The 14753-nt window shown below is 42.9% G+C and overlaps 1 protein-coding gene across 2 annotated transcripts; it reads left to right on the forward strand.

The window, feature by feature from the left end:
- The first annotated feature begins 537 nt into the window (after positions 1-537).
- Positions 538-4302, forward strand: psmd14 (proteasome 26S subunit, non-ATPase 14). 2 transcript variants are annotated; one of them, XM_037696738.1, is made up of 11 exons: positions 538-648; positions 1197-1252; positions 1434-1505; positions 1584-1703; positions 1879-1949; positions 2056-2206; positions 2286-2393; positions 2992-3066; positions 3149-3274; positions 3846-3908; positions 4101-4302. In XM_037696738.1, the coding sequence occupies exons 2-11, from the start codon at positions 1205-1207 to the stop codon at positions 4197-4199; spliced, it is 933 nt and encodes a 310-aa protein (XP_037552666.1). In that variant the 5' UTR covers positions 538-648; positions 1197-1204; the 3' UTR covers positions 4200-4302. The 2 variants fall into 2 exon arrangements, with proteins under 2 accessions (XP_037552666.1, XP_037552672.1); XM_037696744.1 differs by having other exon boundaries at positions 580-602.
- Positions 4303-14753: the final 10451 nt, after the last annotated feature.

A 14753-nucleotide genomic window follows, 5' to 3' on the forward strand; every position in this document is an offset into this window, starting at 1 on the left:
AGGAGGGAAACGTGTAAGGCCAAAGAGGAGATATATGAATGCAGTTAGAGAGGACACGAAGGTAGTTGGAATGAGGACAGAAGACAGAGTGAGGTGGAGGAGGATGACTCGCTGTGGCGACTCCTGAAGAGGGAAAAATCGAAAGAAGAAGAAAAGGTAAAGGTAATGATAAGGTAAACATAGTAAACATAATAGTTATAATACTATAATACATACTATTTTAATTACTATAACATGCAATAATATAAAAATTAGTGCAATTATGGCGTTTTGATGATAGATTACACAAACCTTATATAGTACTTCTTAATTCATCAGTCAATAGTTCCTCTTCACTTTACAGTTTAGTCAAAACAATTTTTAAATATATGTATATGTTCAAATAATAATCGGATAAATGCGCTAAAGCAAACATTTTTCATTTTAAATAACCAATAAACGTGATTTGCTTCATTCCTCGGCTGATAAACAAATAAATGAGCAATGTGTCGCCCTCTAGTGGTTTGTTTCTGTAACAGTCAGCAGTGTGATGGCGTCATACATGCGCCGGAAGTTGTTTCTTTCCACGGAAAGCGATTCTGGCTGATTCATTGTAGCCTACTGTAAGCAGAACTCACTCATCCAGATCTACAAAACGTTTAACAGCGGGTGAGCAGCGATATTTGTTTTAGACATCCATAATTTCTTGTTAAACTTGGTTTGATGAAGTTATAACGGAAAACAGTGTTTTTATTGTATTTGTCACAGACGAGGCAGGCTAAATTAGCATTAGCGAGCTAGCGGTGTAGTTCGGGTGACTCCTCGAATTGTTGGATGATAAACACAGAAATTGCTATTTTTATTTTTTAATTTTTTACTTTATAGTAACAAATTGCAAGTTAAACCGTGTTTATAAACTTCTTGATAATAAATGCTGTATTTACCCTCCGTGACTGTGATAAAATTAGCAATCAGGTTAGCTAGCGTTGTTTTTAAATCGTTTCCGCTTTAGCTGAGACAAAACGCTCTTAAAAGCACAAATAATCAGACTTAAACTGCTCCTATCAACATTTTATTTCTGATTTACTCGGATAAACCACATGCTTACTTTCCACTTCTTTCAAAATGTATATTTTAAATAAAAAGTTTCAATATAACAGAACATTCTTTAATTTTTACAGTTTTTATTTTACACTTTATAATAAATCTGTCTGCAGATCTCAGGATGGACCGACTCTTGAGGCTGGGCAGTGGAATGCCAGGACTTGGACAGGTATAAAGATCTCAAACAAAGCTGTTTATCATTGCTTGTCCTATTGATAATGTTCTTATTTTCTAAAACTGTTTTTCTGTTGTGCACTGACTTGTAAACAAATCTGACAATAACAACGACAAACTTTAAGTTGGTGTAACTGTCCAGAACAGATAATTTGATGAGTTCTTTGACTCCTCAGGGACCCCCCACAGATGCACCGGCTGTGGACACAGCAGAGCAGGTCTACATCTCCTCCCTGGCCTTGCTCAAGGTAAACAAACATCAGGATGAGATTTGTTTGAATCAGAAAGTGTTTGAATTCTCATTTTTCATTTTGCTCTCCCATCAGATGTTGAAGCACGGCCGGGCTGGCGTACCGATGGAAGTCATGGGGCTGATGCTCGGGGAGTTTGTTGATGACTACACAGTGCGGGTGATCGACGTTTTCGCCATGCCTCAATCAGGAACGGTTCGTATCAACAACACCGTTTGATCTGGACAAGATAATACAGGAGTTATAGTGAATAAAATTTTAAATTTAGTTTATTTATACTGCACCAAAGACTGACTGACTGACTCAGTCTGACTGACTGACTGACTGACTCTGACCAGGAGTTGAAATTAGTTTGTTTTTGTTCTGACAGGGTGTTAGTGTGGAGGCAGTGGACCCCGTCTTCCAGGCCAAGATGTTGGACATGCTGAAGCAGACTGGAAGGTAAAACCTTTGCATGAATCTTTTAAAACGTTTCTTTTGTTTTGACTGTTTCTGTTGGAGGACGTTTGAACAGAATCTTTCACAAAGTCCGTCTGTTTATCTCCAGACCTGAGATGGTGGTGGGATGGTACCACAGTCACCCGGGCTTCGGCTGCTGGTTGTCAGGCGTGGACATCAACACGCAGCAGAGCTTCGAGGCGCTGTCGGAGCGCGCTGTCGCGGTGGTGGTCGATCCCATTCAGAGTGTCAAGGGAAAGGTGAGGACTTACATCAGAAGAACCTTTAAAATCACTTCCTGTTTGTCGTGAACTTGAGGTGGTTTTGTTTCCTGCTCAGGTTGTCATCGACGCCTTCAGGTTGATTAACGCCAACATGATGGTGTTGGGTCACGAACCGAGGCAGACCACGTCTAACTTGGGTCATTTGAACAAACCGTCCATTCAGGTAAACGTTTACTAGGCATGTAACGGTTCAGGTACAATACAGACGTTTGGGTCGGATTCAGAGGATGGGTCAGTCACACCGCTCCCCGAGAGAGTTTTATTTTAATTAAACTGCAGTTTATTAACAAGAACAGCTGAAAAAAATCACAGGGAGATACAATTTAAAGCACTTTACATCAAATAAAGCCTGAAGAATAAAAAAAACCTGCCTCTTTGAGTCAAACCCAGGTGCGAGTACGGCAAGCAGTTATATCATAAAATCAGCACATTATAGCTGTCTGGCTGTCATAGTCTGAGAGAGAAATAAGTTCCAGGAGCTTATTAACCTTTCTGTTTGACACATGAGCCACAGATTATGGTTTATAGTTTAAATAAAATAAATTAAAAAAATAGACTTTTTATTTGAGACCTTCTGCTTTAGACCCTCTCTGCTCACGGGGACTCGGTTCTTTGGTCTCTGCTTTTAGGAGAGTTATTGTCTGTTTAAACAAACAAAAGCATGTCACACTTCCTGTAAACTCCAGAGCTGTGATCATCCCTGTAGTCTGTGTGTCTATGGTTCTTCCCTCTGACCCGCGGGTTTCTCCTGGTTCTTTCAGGCTCTGATTCACGGACTGAACAGACACTACTACTCCATCACCATCAACTACAGGAAAAATGAGCTGGAGCAGAAGGTTTGAAGCCCACGCCCTCAAAGATTGACCTTCTGTGTTATCACTTGTGGATCGTTGGTCACGTTAATCTTTTATCGTTCAGATGCTGCTGAACCTGCACAAGAAGAGCTGGATGGAGGGTCTGACCCTGCAGAACTACAGCGAGCACTGCAAGCTCAACGAGACCATCGTCAAGGAAATGCTGGAGCTCGCCAAGAACTACAACAAGGTACACTTTGTTCTCGCTAAACTTAGAACGACGTTTGACTCGATCAGGACCCGTCGTGCGTCGTTTAGAAAGAAATGTTTGAGACGAGCTACAAGAGTTAGCATGTTAGCTGGTGGGAAATGTCCAGTCTCGTTAACGAGGCTCAGAATCAGCTGATGTCTTGATCAAGTTATTTGTTATTTAGGTAGAAACAGGACTAATAATCAGGTATTTAGTAGTTTTTAAATAAAAGTAAATAAATGTTTTAATCTTATTCTTTGTAGTATTTTTGCAGCAGGTTATATCGGCTCATGGCCGTAAGAACAAAATGTCCCTGAGAGACAAGAAGACTGGAGCTTTTATTCAGAATTATTAAAAGTAAACGTGTGTTTCCTGTAAATTACTTTCGTCTTGATTCAGCTTTTGATCGCAGCTGATTTCCTCCTTTTGTTGAGGCTTGTTCAGACCCAAAGCGGCGGTTTTGTTTCTGTGACCTGCGGTTAGAATTACAGCTTTTATTTGAGATGAAAAGAGCAGGAAGTGCTGCACAGGAAGAGCTCGAACACTGAGACTTGTCCTGCTTCCACCTCAGGCCGTGGAGGAGGAGGACAAAATGACTCCGGAGCAGCTGGCCATCAAGAACGTCGGAAAGCAGGTACGAGGTCCACGTTTAAATTTTTATTAAAGCTGCACGTAAGAAACTTTTCTATTCGCTCCGGTTTATCTGAGCAGACCAACATAAAGATCTTGTGCTTCTGCTCAAAGATGGTTAGCATTCACCCCAGCTCAAGGTCACAGCTGGTGTTGGTCGACAGGTACGTGCTCTTGATGAAATCTTTTCTTTCAGGATCCAAAGAGACACCTGGAGGAGCACGTGGACGTTTTGATGACGTCCAACATCGTTCAGTGCCTAGCCGCCATGTTGGACACCGTCGTGTTCCAGTGACCCCCCTCCTCGTCTGTATAATTGTTAATATTACGACCCTTCTTTCTTTTGTATAAAATAAACGTATGTATGAAACGAACACGCAGAGACGTTTGTTAATGTGGGTGGACGTTATGAATTAATGGAACATCAAAGTTCATTTCAATAATCCAGGTTAAAAAAAATCCAACAAAGTTCACTCGGGTCATCTGGATGTTTTTTTATTTTTGGTTGATGAGACGTTTCGTCCTTCAGCCAAAACACTTGATCAATCAATTAGTGCTTTGGATGAAGGATGAAACATCTCAACAAAAAAAAGAAACCGTCCAGATGAGCTGAGTGAACTTTGTTGGATTTATTGGATCCATTTGGTTTGAAGTATCTGACGAACCCTCACCAACCACCAGATGGAGAAGTCGCTCATTTCAGGCCCGAAAGTGTAAAAAGACTCGACTTATCTTTTAAGTTCAAAACAATTCAATGAAAAATACTTTATGTATGTTAAAACATTTGGTTACAGAACTCCATGAGTAGAATAAAAGAAAATAAAAATTAAAAAGTCGCCTCTTTCACACTGTCTTTAGAAAACTTGACTTCAAACCTTTTCCTTTTTGTTCTGGTTAAAGTTCTGCCTTGGTTCTGTTCTAAGGTTCTGTTTTTTGTTGTTGTTTTTTTTGTTTTGTATTTTTAATTAAACCTTTATTTAACCAGATAAAACCCCACTGAGATCAAGACCTCTTTCACAAGAGTGACCTGGCCAAGAACAGGCAGCAGCAGCAGCACGTCATAAAAATAAAACAAGTAGCAAGATTATGAAGACTTCAGAAATATATAAATATATAAAACATACAGTATAACAGTAAATGGCAATAATTATTTAAAACTAACAATTTAAGATCTAAAACACAGGCACTGTTGACAAGATATCCTTTGTCGTTTTTTTTTTAAGTTTGCAAAAAACACTCAAAGTAACAAGTTCTATCCGTTTTAATTCAGCTTGCAAGGCATTCCAAGCTGAGGGGGCAGAAAAGCTAAAAGCTTTCTTGCCCTTTTCTGTTCGCGCACGAGGAACATGAAGATGCAAACAGTCCTTGGAGCATTAGGCATAACTACTGTCCATTCTTCTTATAAAAGTACATAAATAATGTGGAAGCATGCCAATACCAAAGTCATCCAATGCACATCGCCTGTTAAACAGGGAAGACATATTGGTTTTAAGATGGAGATCACAGTGATGAGTAAGGTAGCTACATAAATCTTAATGCACAATGGTACACTGGATTCAATGACCAGAAAACTGTTTGAAGCACACACATAAACAACGCCATAGTCAAGTACTGGCAAAAAAGTAGCCGTGATCAAAAGTTTCCTTGCTCTATGGGAGAAACATGATTTGTTTCTAAAGAAGAACCCGAGCTTCACCTTTTAATTTGGAGATTAGGTGTTTCACATGAGATTTAAAAGAAAGCTCCTCGTCGATAATTAAGCCCAGGTATTTATAACAGGAGACCCTCTTGAGAACTTTACCTTGGTCAGTTTTTATTAAAGGGATATTCTCCAATGGGACAGATAAATTTGAAAAAACAACATTATTTTAGATTTATCAGCATTTAAGACCAATTTTAGTTGCTCAAGACGAATCTGCACCTCATCAAAAGCAGCCTGTAAGAATTTAAGTGCCTGATCAATTGAATTTGAACAACAGTAATTTACACAATCATCAGCATAAAAGTGGTAGAAGGCATTTTGCAAATTTTCACACAGTGCCGTAATGTAAATTGTAAATAAGATGGGCCCCAAGACAGAGCCCTGGGGTACACCCTTTTTTACTTTAAGAAAACTTGAGCTTATTCCAGCCATCTGTACACACTGTGTCCTATTTGCCAAATAATCTCCAAACCAGTAAAATGCTTCTTTGGAGATGCCCAGTTTGAGAAGAATTTTTACCAGATAGTGTGATCCACCGTATCATGCTGTTCTTCTAAAGTTCTGTTCTAAGGTTCTGTTCTAAGGTTCTGTTCTAAGGCTCGGTGTAAATGACACGTCTTAATGAGATGCTTTGGGTTTTCAGAACCAGTAATGTTCTGTGATAATGGGAAACGTTGTTTACTGTTTTAAATGAACGAGTTGTGAAGTTTAAAACCAGTCGCTTTTAATGGTTTTACATTTCTCCTGGTTCTGGAGGAGTTCTGGTCCACTCTTCCTTCCCTCATTGAGGGTTCTGCTCTCTGAAGGTCCACCACAGTGTTTCAGTCAGGCTTTGATTCTGGACTCTGACTGGACCGTTGCAGCACCTTGGTTCTGTTCTTTCTGACCCGTTCGGATCAGCTGCTGTGTTTGGGATCGTGGTTCTGTCGTATCCTTGTTTCTTCTCCAGAACTGGTTTTATTCTAAAGTTCATTTTTTGGTTTCCAGTGAAACTTTCAGGACTTTGCAAAACGCCCGTCCTTAAACGAGACACGTCTTGTCCGAGAACAACTTCTTGTCCGAGAACAACTTCTTGTCCGAGAACTAAATTGAAAACTCATCAAAGTTAAAAAAAAAAAAAAAAGTCCAACTACACCTCCGGACACCTCGAGGGTCAAGGATGATCTCTGTTGATTTAAAGGTCAAGGTCACAGCCTGTCCATCCTCTGCTCCAGCTGGACGTTTGAGTAACAGATGTCAAACCCTTTATCCTCTAGACTGGTGTCCAATCCAAGTCCTGGAGGACCACTATCCTGCAGGTCTTCGATGTTCCCTGCTCCTCAGCAGGTCCAGTTCTACAGAAGCCCATTGGTCTCATTTAAATCAGGTGTGTCCAAGCAGAGAACGTGCAGGTCAGTGGCCCTCGAGGACCAGGACTCGACACCCTTGATGTAGACCGGGCCCACCCGTCCATCCATGATGAGACGGGACACAGGAAGTTGTCCATGGTGGAACTCCACAAACGTTTAGGACAGAAAATGTCCTCAGGCTAAGTCTCCATGTTGGAGCTTGTTTTTATTTAGACCACTTCCACCAAATAAACCTTGACTGGTTCTGGACTGGTGAAGTCCACTCCTCTGGTCTTTAAATGGTTTGGATCGGCTGGTGGTCGTCAGCAGGGGAGTTCTTCACCTGAGAGCTGCAGGTTCTATAATTGACCCGTTTATTTACTCCGTGGACACCGTCATCATCGGTCAAACTGACCTTTGACCCCCGACACCATTAACGGACTCGAACATTCAGGACTGTTGAGTGAAGACGTTCATGTTTTGGATTTTGATTACTCTGATAATTTACTGGTGGAGGAGTTCAAGTATCTCTGGATTGTTGCCGTAACTCTGGACAGAAAACGGAACGAATGGGAGCAGCGAACTGTCGACTTCCTCTTTCGTATGAGCAGCTCGTGTCGGTGTCCATCTGCTGCGCAGAAAATGTGCAGACATCAGTATGAATTCAGAAGAGACTGCTCGTTCTGGATGATGATTTGAGGAAACTGCTTTTTAAATTGCTTCACCGTAGTTTCCTCAAATGACTGGGGTCACTGAAGAGTCATTTGCAGAGGCCAAGGCCACCATTACTCCCCCACCCCCCACAACCTGGCTCTACTCCGAGTCTCTCCTGGAGATCTGAACTTCCAGCTACTTTGCAGCGAGAACTCCTTCAGACCTCCTGGATCCAGGATCTGGTTCTTTCAGTGTCTACCCAGAGTTCAGGACCATGAAGTGTAGGAACGTAGACCGACCGGTAAACGGAGAGCTTCACCTTGAAGCGCAGCTCCCTCTTCACCACAACGGACTGGCACAGAGTCCACAATACTGCAGAAGCTGCACGGATCCATTCTTCCCTCACTGAGAACAAAACCAGAGATACTTGAACTCCACTTGAGGCAGAACCTCACCCATCAGCTGACGAGATAGATTAAAAAGTAAAAGGTTCACGAGACTTAGCCAACTTCTCTGGAATTGGACGCAAGAGGAAATGCAGCCCCAGGTTGATCAGATGAATAGATGATTACAAAAGATGCGAGGAAACTTAAAAAGAAAACATTCAAGCTGTAATCCAAGGTTAAAGGTCGTCATTTTCTGATCACATTTTGAATATAGAGATGGAAGCAGAGTCAGAAGATTTGGACAAAAACCAGACGGGAAATCACCAAAATGCAGGTTGAGATGAGACGAAACATCACGTACGATATCAGTGAGCGTTTTGTTGACATGGAGGAGTACCAACAGATCATCAGCCTCAGTTTACTGGGTTTACAGGACCTGAGCCAGAAGTTCAGCTCATAGTCCAGTTAACGTAATGTTGGGCTCAGAACGTACGGTCCTCTGCTCCTTCCTGCCTGAACTAACTGGACAGTTAGAGCGGACCTCCCTCTCCCTCAGGTTCTCGTTCCTCTCGGCGCACACTGAAAAATGATGAGATATTTTCTGAGGTCACTAAATGAGTTCGAGGTGAAATTTTCCAAATTCCATTCAACAGATGTAAAACCTCCGAGAAGTCGTTTGCCAGGTTCAGAAAAAAAAAACGTTAAGGGAGAATTATGATCAAGTTTGTGTTTTTAAATACATAAAAGAATGATTGTCCAGATTCAAAATTCTAAACTTTATTCGTACTGCTGTAATAAAAACGGTCACATCAGGAGTGCATTGTTACTAAAACAGTCCAAACACAGAAGAAATGTTTATAAAACCAAAAAAAGGCAAAGTCACTTTTAGCTCGTCTGTGCTGAGTCATCCTCCAGTGTTTTGATTCTCATCAGCTGATGGATGTTTTCAGACACGGCGAAAGTTATTCTGAGAACACCAGATGTCTCGGTCAGATTACAGACCCGATCCAAAGTGGTTCTGATTAGAAATCACACGAAACAGTTGCCAACAACAACACTTTGTCTTGTGGGAGCTGAGATCAAACCTTCGGTGCACAAGTCTGAACCAGCTCTTCTCTCTTTGAAGGGAACCGTTGTTTCTAGTTTAAAACTGAAGGACTTCCAGCTGCTTCTTTAACCCTCAGAAAACGGAAAAGGTGCCTCCTTCGGGGGTGCAGGTTGCCGTCGAGTCCGGTCTCTCATCTCATCACTGATCAGTTTGGATGTAAAGAGCAAAACCAAAAGAGCGTTGTGCACAAGTAAACATTTTGTATAATACAGTTGATTCACATTCAATTTAGCTCAAAAATACTTTATTAATCCCAAAGGGAAATTAAATGTTGTTGTAGCTTATCATCCTGGTTTCACAGACTGGTGCTAGATGCTGGTAGCTGTGGGCATGGTGGATCTCCTGCAGCAAATCTGAAGAATCTGGCCACAGATACAGATCCGTCCACCCAGATCCAGCTTGCTGTCAGGTCCGGCCGGCCTCTCAGTTCTGCGGGGCAGAATTCCTCCCTGAGCGATGGTCTCTCCTCCCAGCAGTCTGCCAAGCTCCTCGTCGCCATGGACAGACAGCTGAAGGTGCCGGGGTATGATCCCGGTCCTCCTATTATCACGAACCAAGTTTCCCACCAGCTCCAGGATCTCGGCGATCAAGTACTTGAGCACCGCCACCAGGTTGACGGGAATTCGCCCATGGCGCCTCCTTTTCAACGCCTTTGGGATTTGGAGCTGTAGTTGAGGTATTTGAGCTTTTGAAATGTTAATTAGCTGCTCCAGGTTGTTAAAAAAACACCAATTCTAGAACAATGACATCATTGTTATGATAAATAAAGCAAATGAATAAAGGAGACATGCATGCTGGCCAAAGAATCATCAGCCTTGGTTAAACTTGGCAGATTCCAGCAAACCAGGCCTTGTTGGCAGATGAACCGGGCTGATGCAGCTTGGTCCAAACCCCGCCCCCATCCCCAAACATCACTCCACCTGGATGAATCCACCAACATTTCAGAATCAGAATAAGCTTTATTGTCATTGTACAACAAAATTATGTTTGTACAGTCGTCCAAAGATGGGCGGAGTACACGTAGCTGCTGCTACAGGAGTGCGGCCTCTTATTCTTTCCAGAATACTTTTGATTAGATGAGAAAAGGGGAAGAAAACATGAGAAGAGAAGATATATATAAAAAAAGATCTCTCACACCATGTCCTAGATGGGGCACGGTTTGAGGCATCAAAAAAATTTACCACAGCCAAGCAACATAAATAGACATGAGGCTTATTGAATGAAGGTTAATCACTGAGTTACTGCATGGCTGTACATCCATTAACTTCAACGGTTTCTCCAAGTGCAATATTGCATGGACATTGGGGGCAGTTCCCCTTGGATTGGCAGACTGGGGTGGTGGTCCCCCATTCAAAAAGGGGGACCGTAGAGTGTGTTCCAACTACAGGGGGATCACACTATTAAGCCTCCCTGGTAAAGTCTATTCAGGGGTTCTGGAGAGAAAGGTCCGTTGCATAGTTGAACCTCAGATTCAGGAAGAGCAGTGCGGTTTTCGTCCTGGTCGTGGAACACTGGACCAGTTCTACACTCTCAGCAGGGTCCTGGAGGGTGCGTGGGAGTTTGCCCAACTGGTCTACATGTGCTTTGTGGATTTGGAGAAGGTGTTCGACCGCATCCCTCGGGGAGCCCTGTGGGGGCTACTCTGGGAGTATGGGGTACCAGGCCCTTTGATACGGGCTGTTAGGTCCCTGTATGACCGGTGTCAGAGCTTGATCCGCATTGTCGGAAGTAAGTTGGGCTCATTCCCGATGAGAGTTGGACTCCGCCAAGGTTGCCCTTTGTCACAGATTCTGTTCATAACTTTTTTATGGACAGAACTTCTAGGTGCAGCCAAGGTGTTGAGGGGATCCATTTTGGTGGCCTTAGGATCGTGTCTCTGTTTTTTGCAGATGATGTGGTCCTATTGCCTTCATCAGGTCATGATCTACAGCTTTCGCTGGAGCGGTTCGCAGCCGAGTGTGACGCGGCCGGGATGAGGATCAGTTCCTCCAAATCCAAGACCATGGTCTTGAGCTGGAAAAGGGTAGAGTGCCCTCTCCAGGTCGAGGAGGAGGTCCTGCCCCAAGTGGAGGAGTTTAAATATCTTGGGGTTTTGTTCACGAATGAGGGAAAAATGGAGCGAGAGATTGATAGGCGGATAGGTGCGGCATCTGCAGTGAAGAGGGTGCTGTACCACTCTGTTGTAGTGAAGAGAGAGCTGAGTCAAAAGGTGAAGCTCTCAATTTACAGATCTATCTACGTTCCTACCCTCATCTATGGTCATGAGCTTTGGGTTGTGACCGAAAGAACAAGATCTCAGATACAAGTGGCCGAAATGAGTTTTCTCCGCAGGGTGTCTGGGCTCTCCCTTAGAGATAGGGTGAGAAGCTCAGTCATCTGGGAGAGACTCAGAGTAGAGCCGCTGCTTTTCCACATCAAGAGGAGCCAGTTGAGGTGGCTCAGGTATCTGGTGCCTCCTGGACGCCTCCCTGGTTCCAGACACGTCCCACTGGGAAAAGACCCAGAGGAAGACCCAGGACAGGCTTGAGGGACTATGTTTCTCGGCTGGCCTGGGAACGCTTCGGGATTCCTCGGAGGAGCTGGCCCAAGTGACTAGAGTGTGGGAATTCTGGGCCTCCCTACTTAGACTACTACCCCCGCGACCCGACCCCGGATATGCGGAAGAAAATGAATGGATGGATGGATGGATGTTTTCTATCTCCAATTAGAGTTTCCTTTGCCTTTTTCTCCCCCAGGAGGCAATTTTGACTTTCAGGATTTTAAGGACCACACCTTGAACTCAAACACAGATAATACACAACCTGATCAATGCACGTCACCCGCGTCCTTTCACAACACTTTTAGACCAAATTCATTTTACGTTAAATGATGAAAAATGGGAGGGAGGCCCTTTAACGTGACATGTCTCTCTTTGGTTCTCAAAATGGCGGACGCTCTCTGTGTGGTTTGAGCTCTTACATTTTTCACACAAAGCTTTTAAAAAAAAATCAGTAAACAAGTTCTCAGCTTCTTTTTGCAAAGAAAAATAACTTTTTACACAAAGGCACAGGTTTCAACTGTGAATTTTGGAGCTTTGACAAGACGGAGGTTTTTCCCAAGGTCAGCCTGTTAGCTTAGCTCGTAGCTTAACTGCTTATAACAAACCAAAAACGCAATTTTAGACGGTTAAAACAGATTTTAAAGAGAAAAGAGAAAGGGAGGGGTCAGTGAAGAGCACCGGAGTTGAGTCTTTTATCATCCAGTGTCTTCAGTAGAAAGAGAGAGACATGAAGAAATGATGAAGCCGGTTTTCATTTTTTATGCGATTAATTGATTTATTCTAACAACAGGCCTAGGTTGAATTCAAATGTCAGTTTTGTTTACAGATTATAACCAACAAGAGGTATGCTTGGTCAAATATTTGAAACATTCCCTTTAGTGAAATTAACCTGATTGTGAAAGATATTTTAGACATCTATTCTTGTTTTGTTTTTTTACATTTAATCTCCTTTTTCTTGTCCCAAACCTGACAAAGAACAACTGAGACTCATGAAGTTGTTTGTTTCTTGTTTGATGACATGAGGGATGGACACGGTCAAAGATCCGTATGTTCCCCACGTGTGCCTCGGCGGTGAACTCTTTCTGAAGGGACAAGCTGAAGAGCGCATCTGTAAACAAACCAAGACTTTAATAAACTCTGGTGGTTTTTCTTGGTGCGGTTCACGAGGACGGATCACACCCATGAGACCAACAACAACCTGCCCCGCCTCGGTGGACTGAACGCAACGGTTCAACCTTTCTGACGCTCACAGGTTTCAGTTTGAAAAAACTTTGACGTATTTCAGCTGTTCCCTCTTCAGGGGTCTCCAAAGTGAGTCCTCGTCTCACTCTGTCCTCTATCCTCACTCCAGCTACCTCCATGTTCTCTCTAACTGCATCCACGTATCTCCTCTTTGTTTTTCCCTGGCATCTACTGTCCATTTCTAACATCTTTCTACAAATATACCCACTGTTCCTCCTCTGGACATGTCCAAACCACTGTCCTTCCTCTGGACATGTCCAAACCATCTCAGTCTGGTCTCTAACTTTATCTCCCAGTTGTTCAATCTGTGCTGTACCTCTGATGATCTCATTCCTAATCTTATCCATCCTTGTCACTCCTAAGGAGAACCTCAACATCTTAATTTCTGCCACTTCCAGTTCTGTCTCCCGCCTTTTTGTCCATGTCTCCGTCTCTAAACCATACAACAAGGCCGGTCTCACTCTCCTAACTGATCCACATGTAAGGCTCCTGCTGTTCTTGCTTTGCTCTGGTGTGGAGTGCTTTAGATTGTATATTCCTCTCTAGATGTCCATACCGTAAAGGTTCAAAGGAACATGTTACACTCCAAATATTATTTATAATCTTACAATGAGCCCTAAATCAAAAGAAGTGTACTTTCCTTTTATTTTGTCTCAAGTTTCTCCAGCTCTTCTGTTCATTCTTGCTGATTTATTCGAAGTCAGGGCTGATGTTATTCTCTGCACATCTGGAGGCGTTTCTGTTGAAGCTGATAAAAACTCATCCATCTACCCAGATCTGTTGTTTTAGTCACATTTTCTCATTCCGTCTGTGATTCTTTTCCTCACAGCTCATTACGAACCTCCGTTTAGACGTTTTGTTGTTTGACGATCTGTCAGACAGCTGCGCTCCATCCCCTTGGTCAGATTCTGGTGGTGGACGGTCCAAGTGTTCTCAACCTGCACAGATTTCTGCATCTCAGCACATTTTTTTAGTAAACACGTCTGTACTTTCAAATCTTTCAGCTCAGTTTGTGCCTTCTGGAAAATGTAAACAACGAATAATGAGAAACGGCATCTGCTACTGAAAACAGGAGGCGTGGACCTGGAGCGGGTCAGAAATAGGATCTACAGAAAAACTGAACAGGAACCTGCAGTTTGTCCCGTTCTTCTTCCGGGACGGATCGATTCTACATCTAACAGCCTCTGTGTTGTTTTTATGTTTAAACACGACTCCGTCTTTGTGTCAGAACACCTCAGTCCTTGTCTCATCTGACCATCAAATATTTCCCCTGAAGACATTTGTCTTGTCCATGTGGACAGATGAAGGTTTCAGTCCAGCTTGAAGGTTTTGGAGCTTCTTTCTTGGTCCTCTCTGTCCACGGTGATGTAAAACTGTATTCACCAGTGGACAAGGACACTGGTGCAAAGGGGTAATGGTGGACCGGGAAACATGTGGACAAGGATATTCTGATGCAGGCTCAATAATCCAGGTAGAAAGATCTAACAAAGTTAAGTCAGATCTTCTGGACGGATAATTAAAAAAAAACGTTACCATACCATTTTATTTATAGAGCACTTAAAACAGCTACAAGGTCAACCAAAGTGCTGTACAGACAGAAAAACAGACAACACACGAAGCAAAATACAAAATGAAGTAAATCAGAATATAGACATAAAAACGATGCAGATAATAAATATGATAACAAACCAGTGTGGCGCGTACAGGTTCAAAACACAGATCCTCTGGTGTTGAAAGCTACTGAATAGTAGTGAGTTTTTAAACGGGACTTGAAAACCGAGAGGGAGGGGGCCTGTCTGACAAGCAGAGGTAACTCGTTCCAAAGTCTTGGTCCTGCTACAGAGAAGGCCCTGTCACCTCTGCGCTTAAGACGAGTTCCTGGAACTGTGA

The sequence above is a fragment of the Nematolebias whitei genome, chromosome 2 (genome assembly GCF_014905685.2).
Source record: "Nematolebias whitei isolate Nwh7 chromosome 2, NemWhi1, whole genome shotgun sequence".
NCBI classification, from domain to species: domain Eukaryota; kingdom Metazoa; phylum Chordata; class Actinopteri; order Cyprinodontiformes; family Rivulidae; genus Nematolebias; species Nematolebias whitei.

Bases quoted from the DNA above. Each gene is read 5' to 3' on its own strand.
- psmd14 (XM_037696738.1), top strand. From the start codon at position 1,205: ATGGACCGACTCTTGAGGCTGGGCAGTGGAATGCCAGGACTTGGACAG. The intron at 1,253-1,433 runs GTATAAAGATCT...TTGACTCCTCAG, and splicing joins GAATGCCAGGACTTGGACAG to GGACCCCCCACAGATGCACC. The intron at 2,207-2,285 runs GTGAGGACTTAC...TTTCCTGCTCAG, and splicing joins TTCAGAGTGTCAAGGGAAAG to GTTGTCATCGACGCCTTCAG.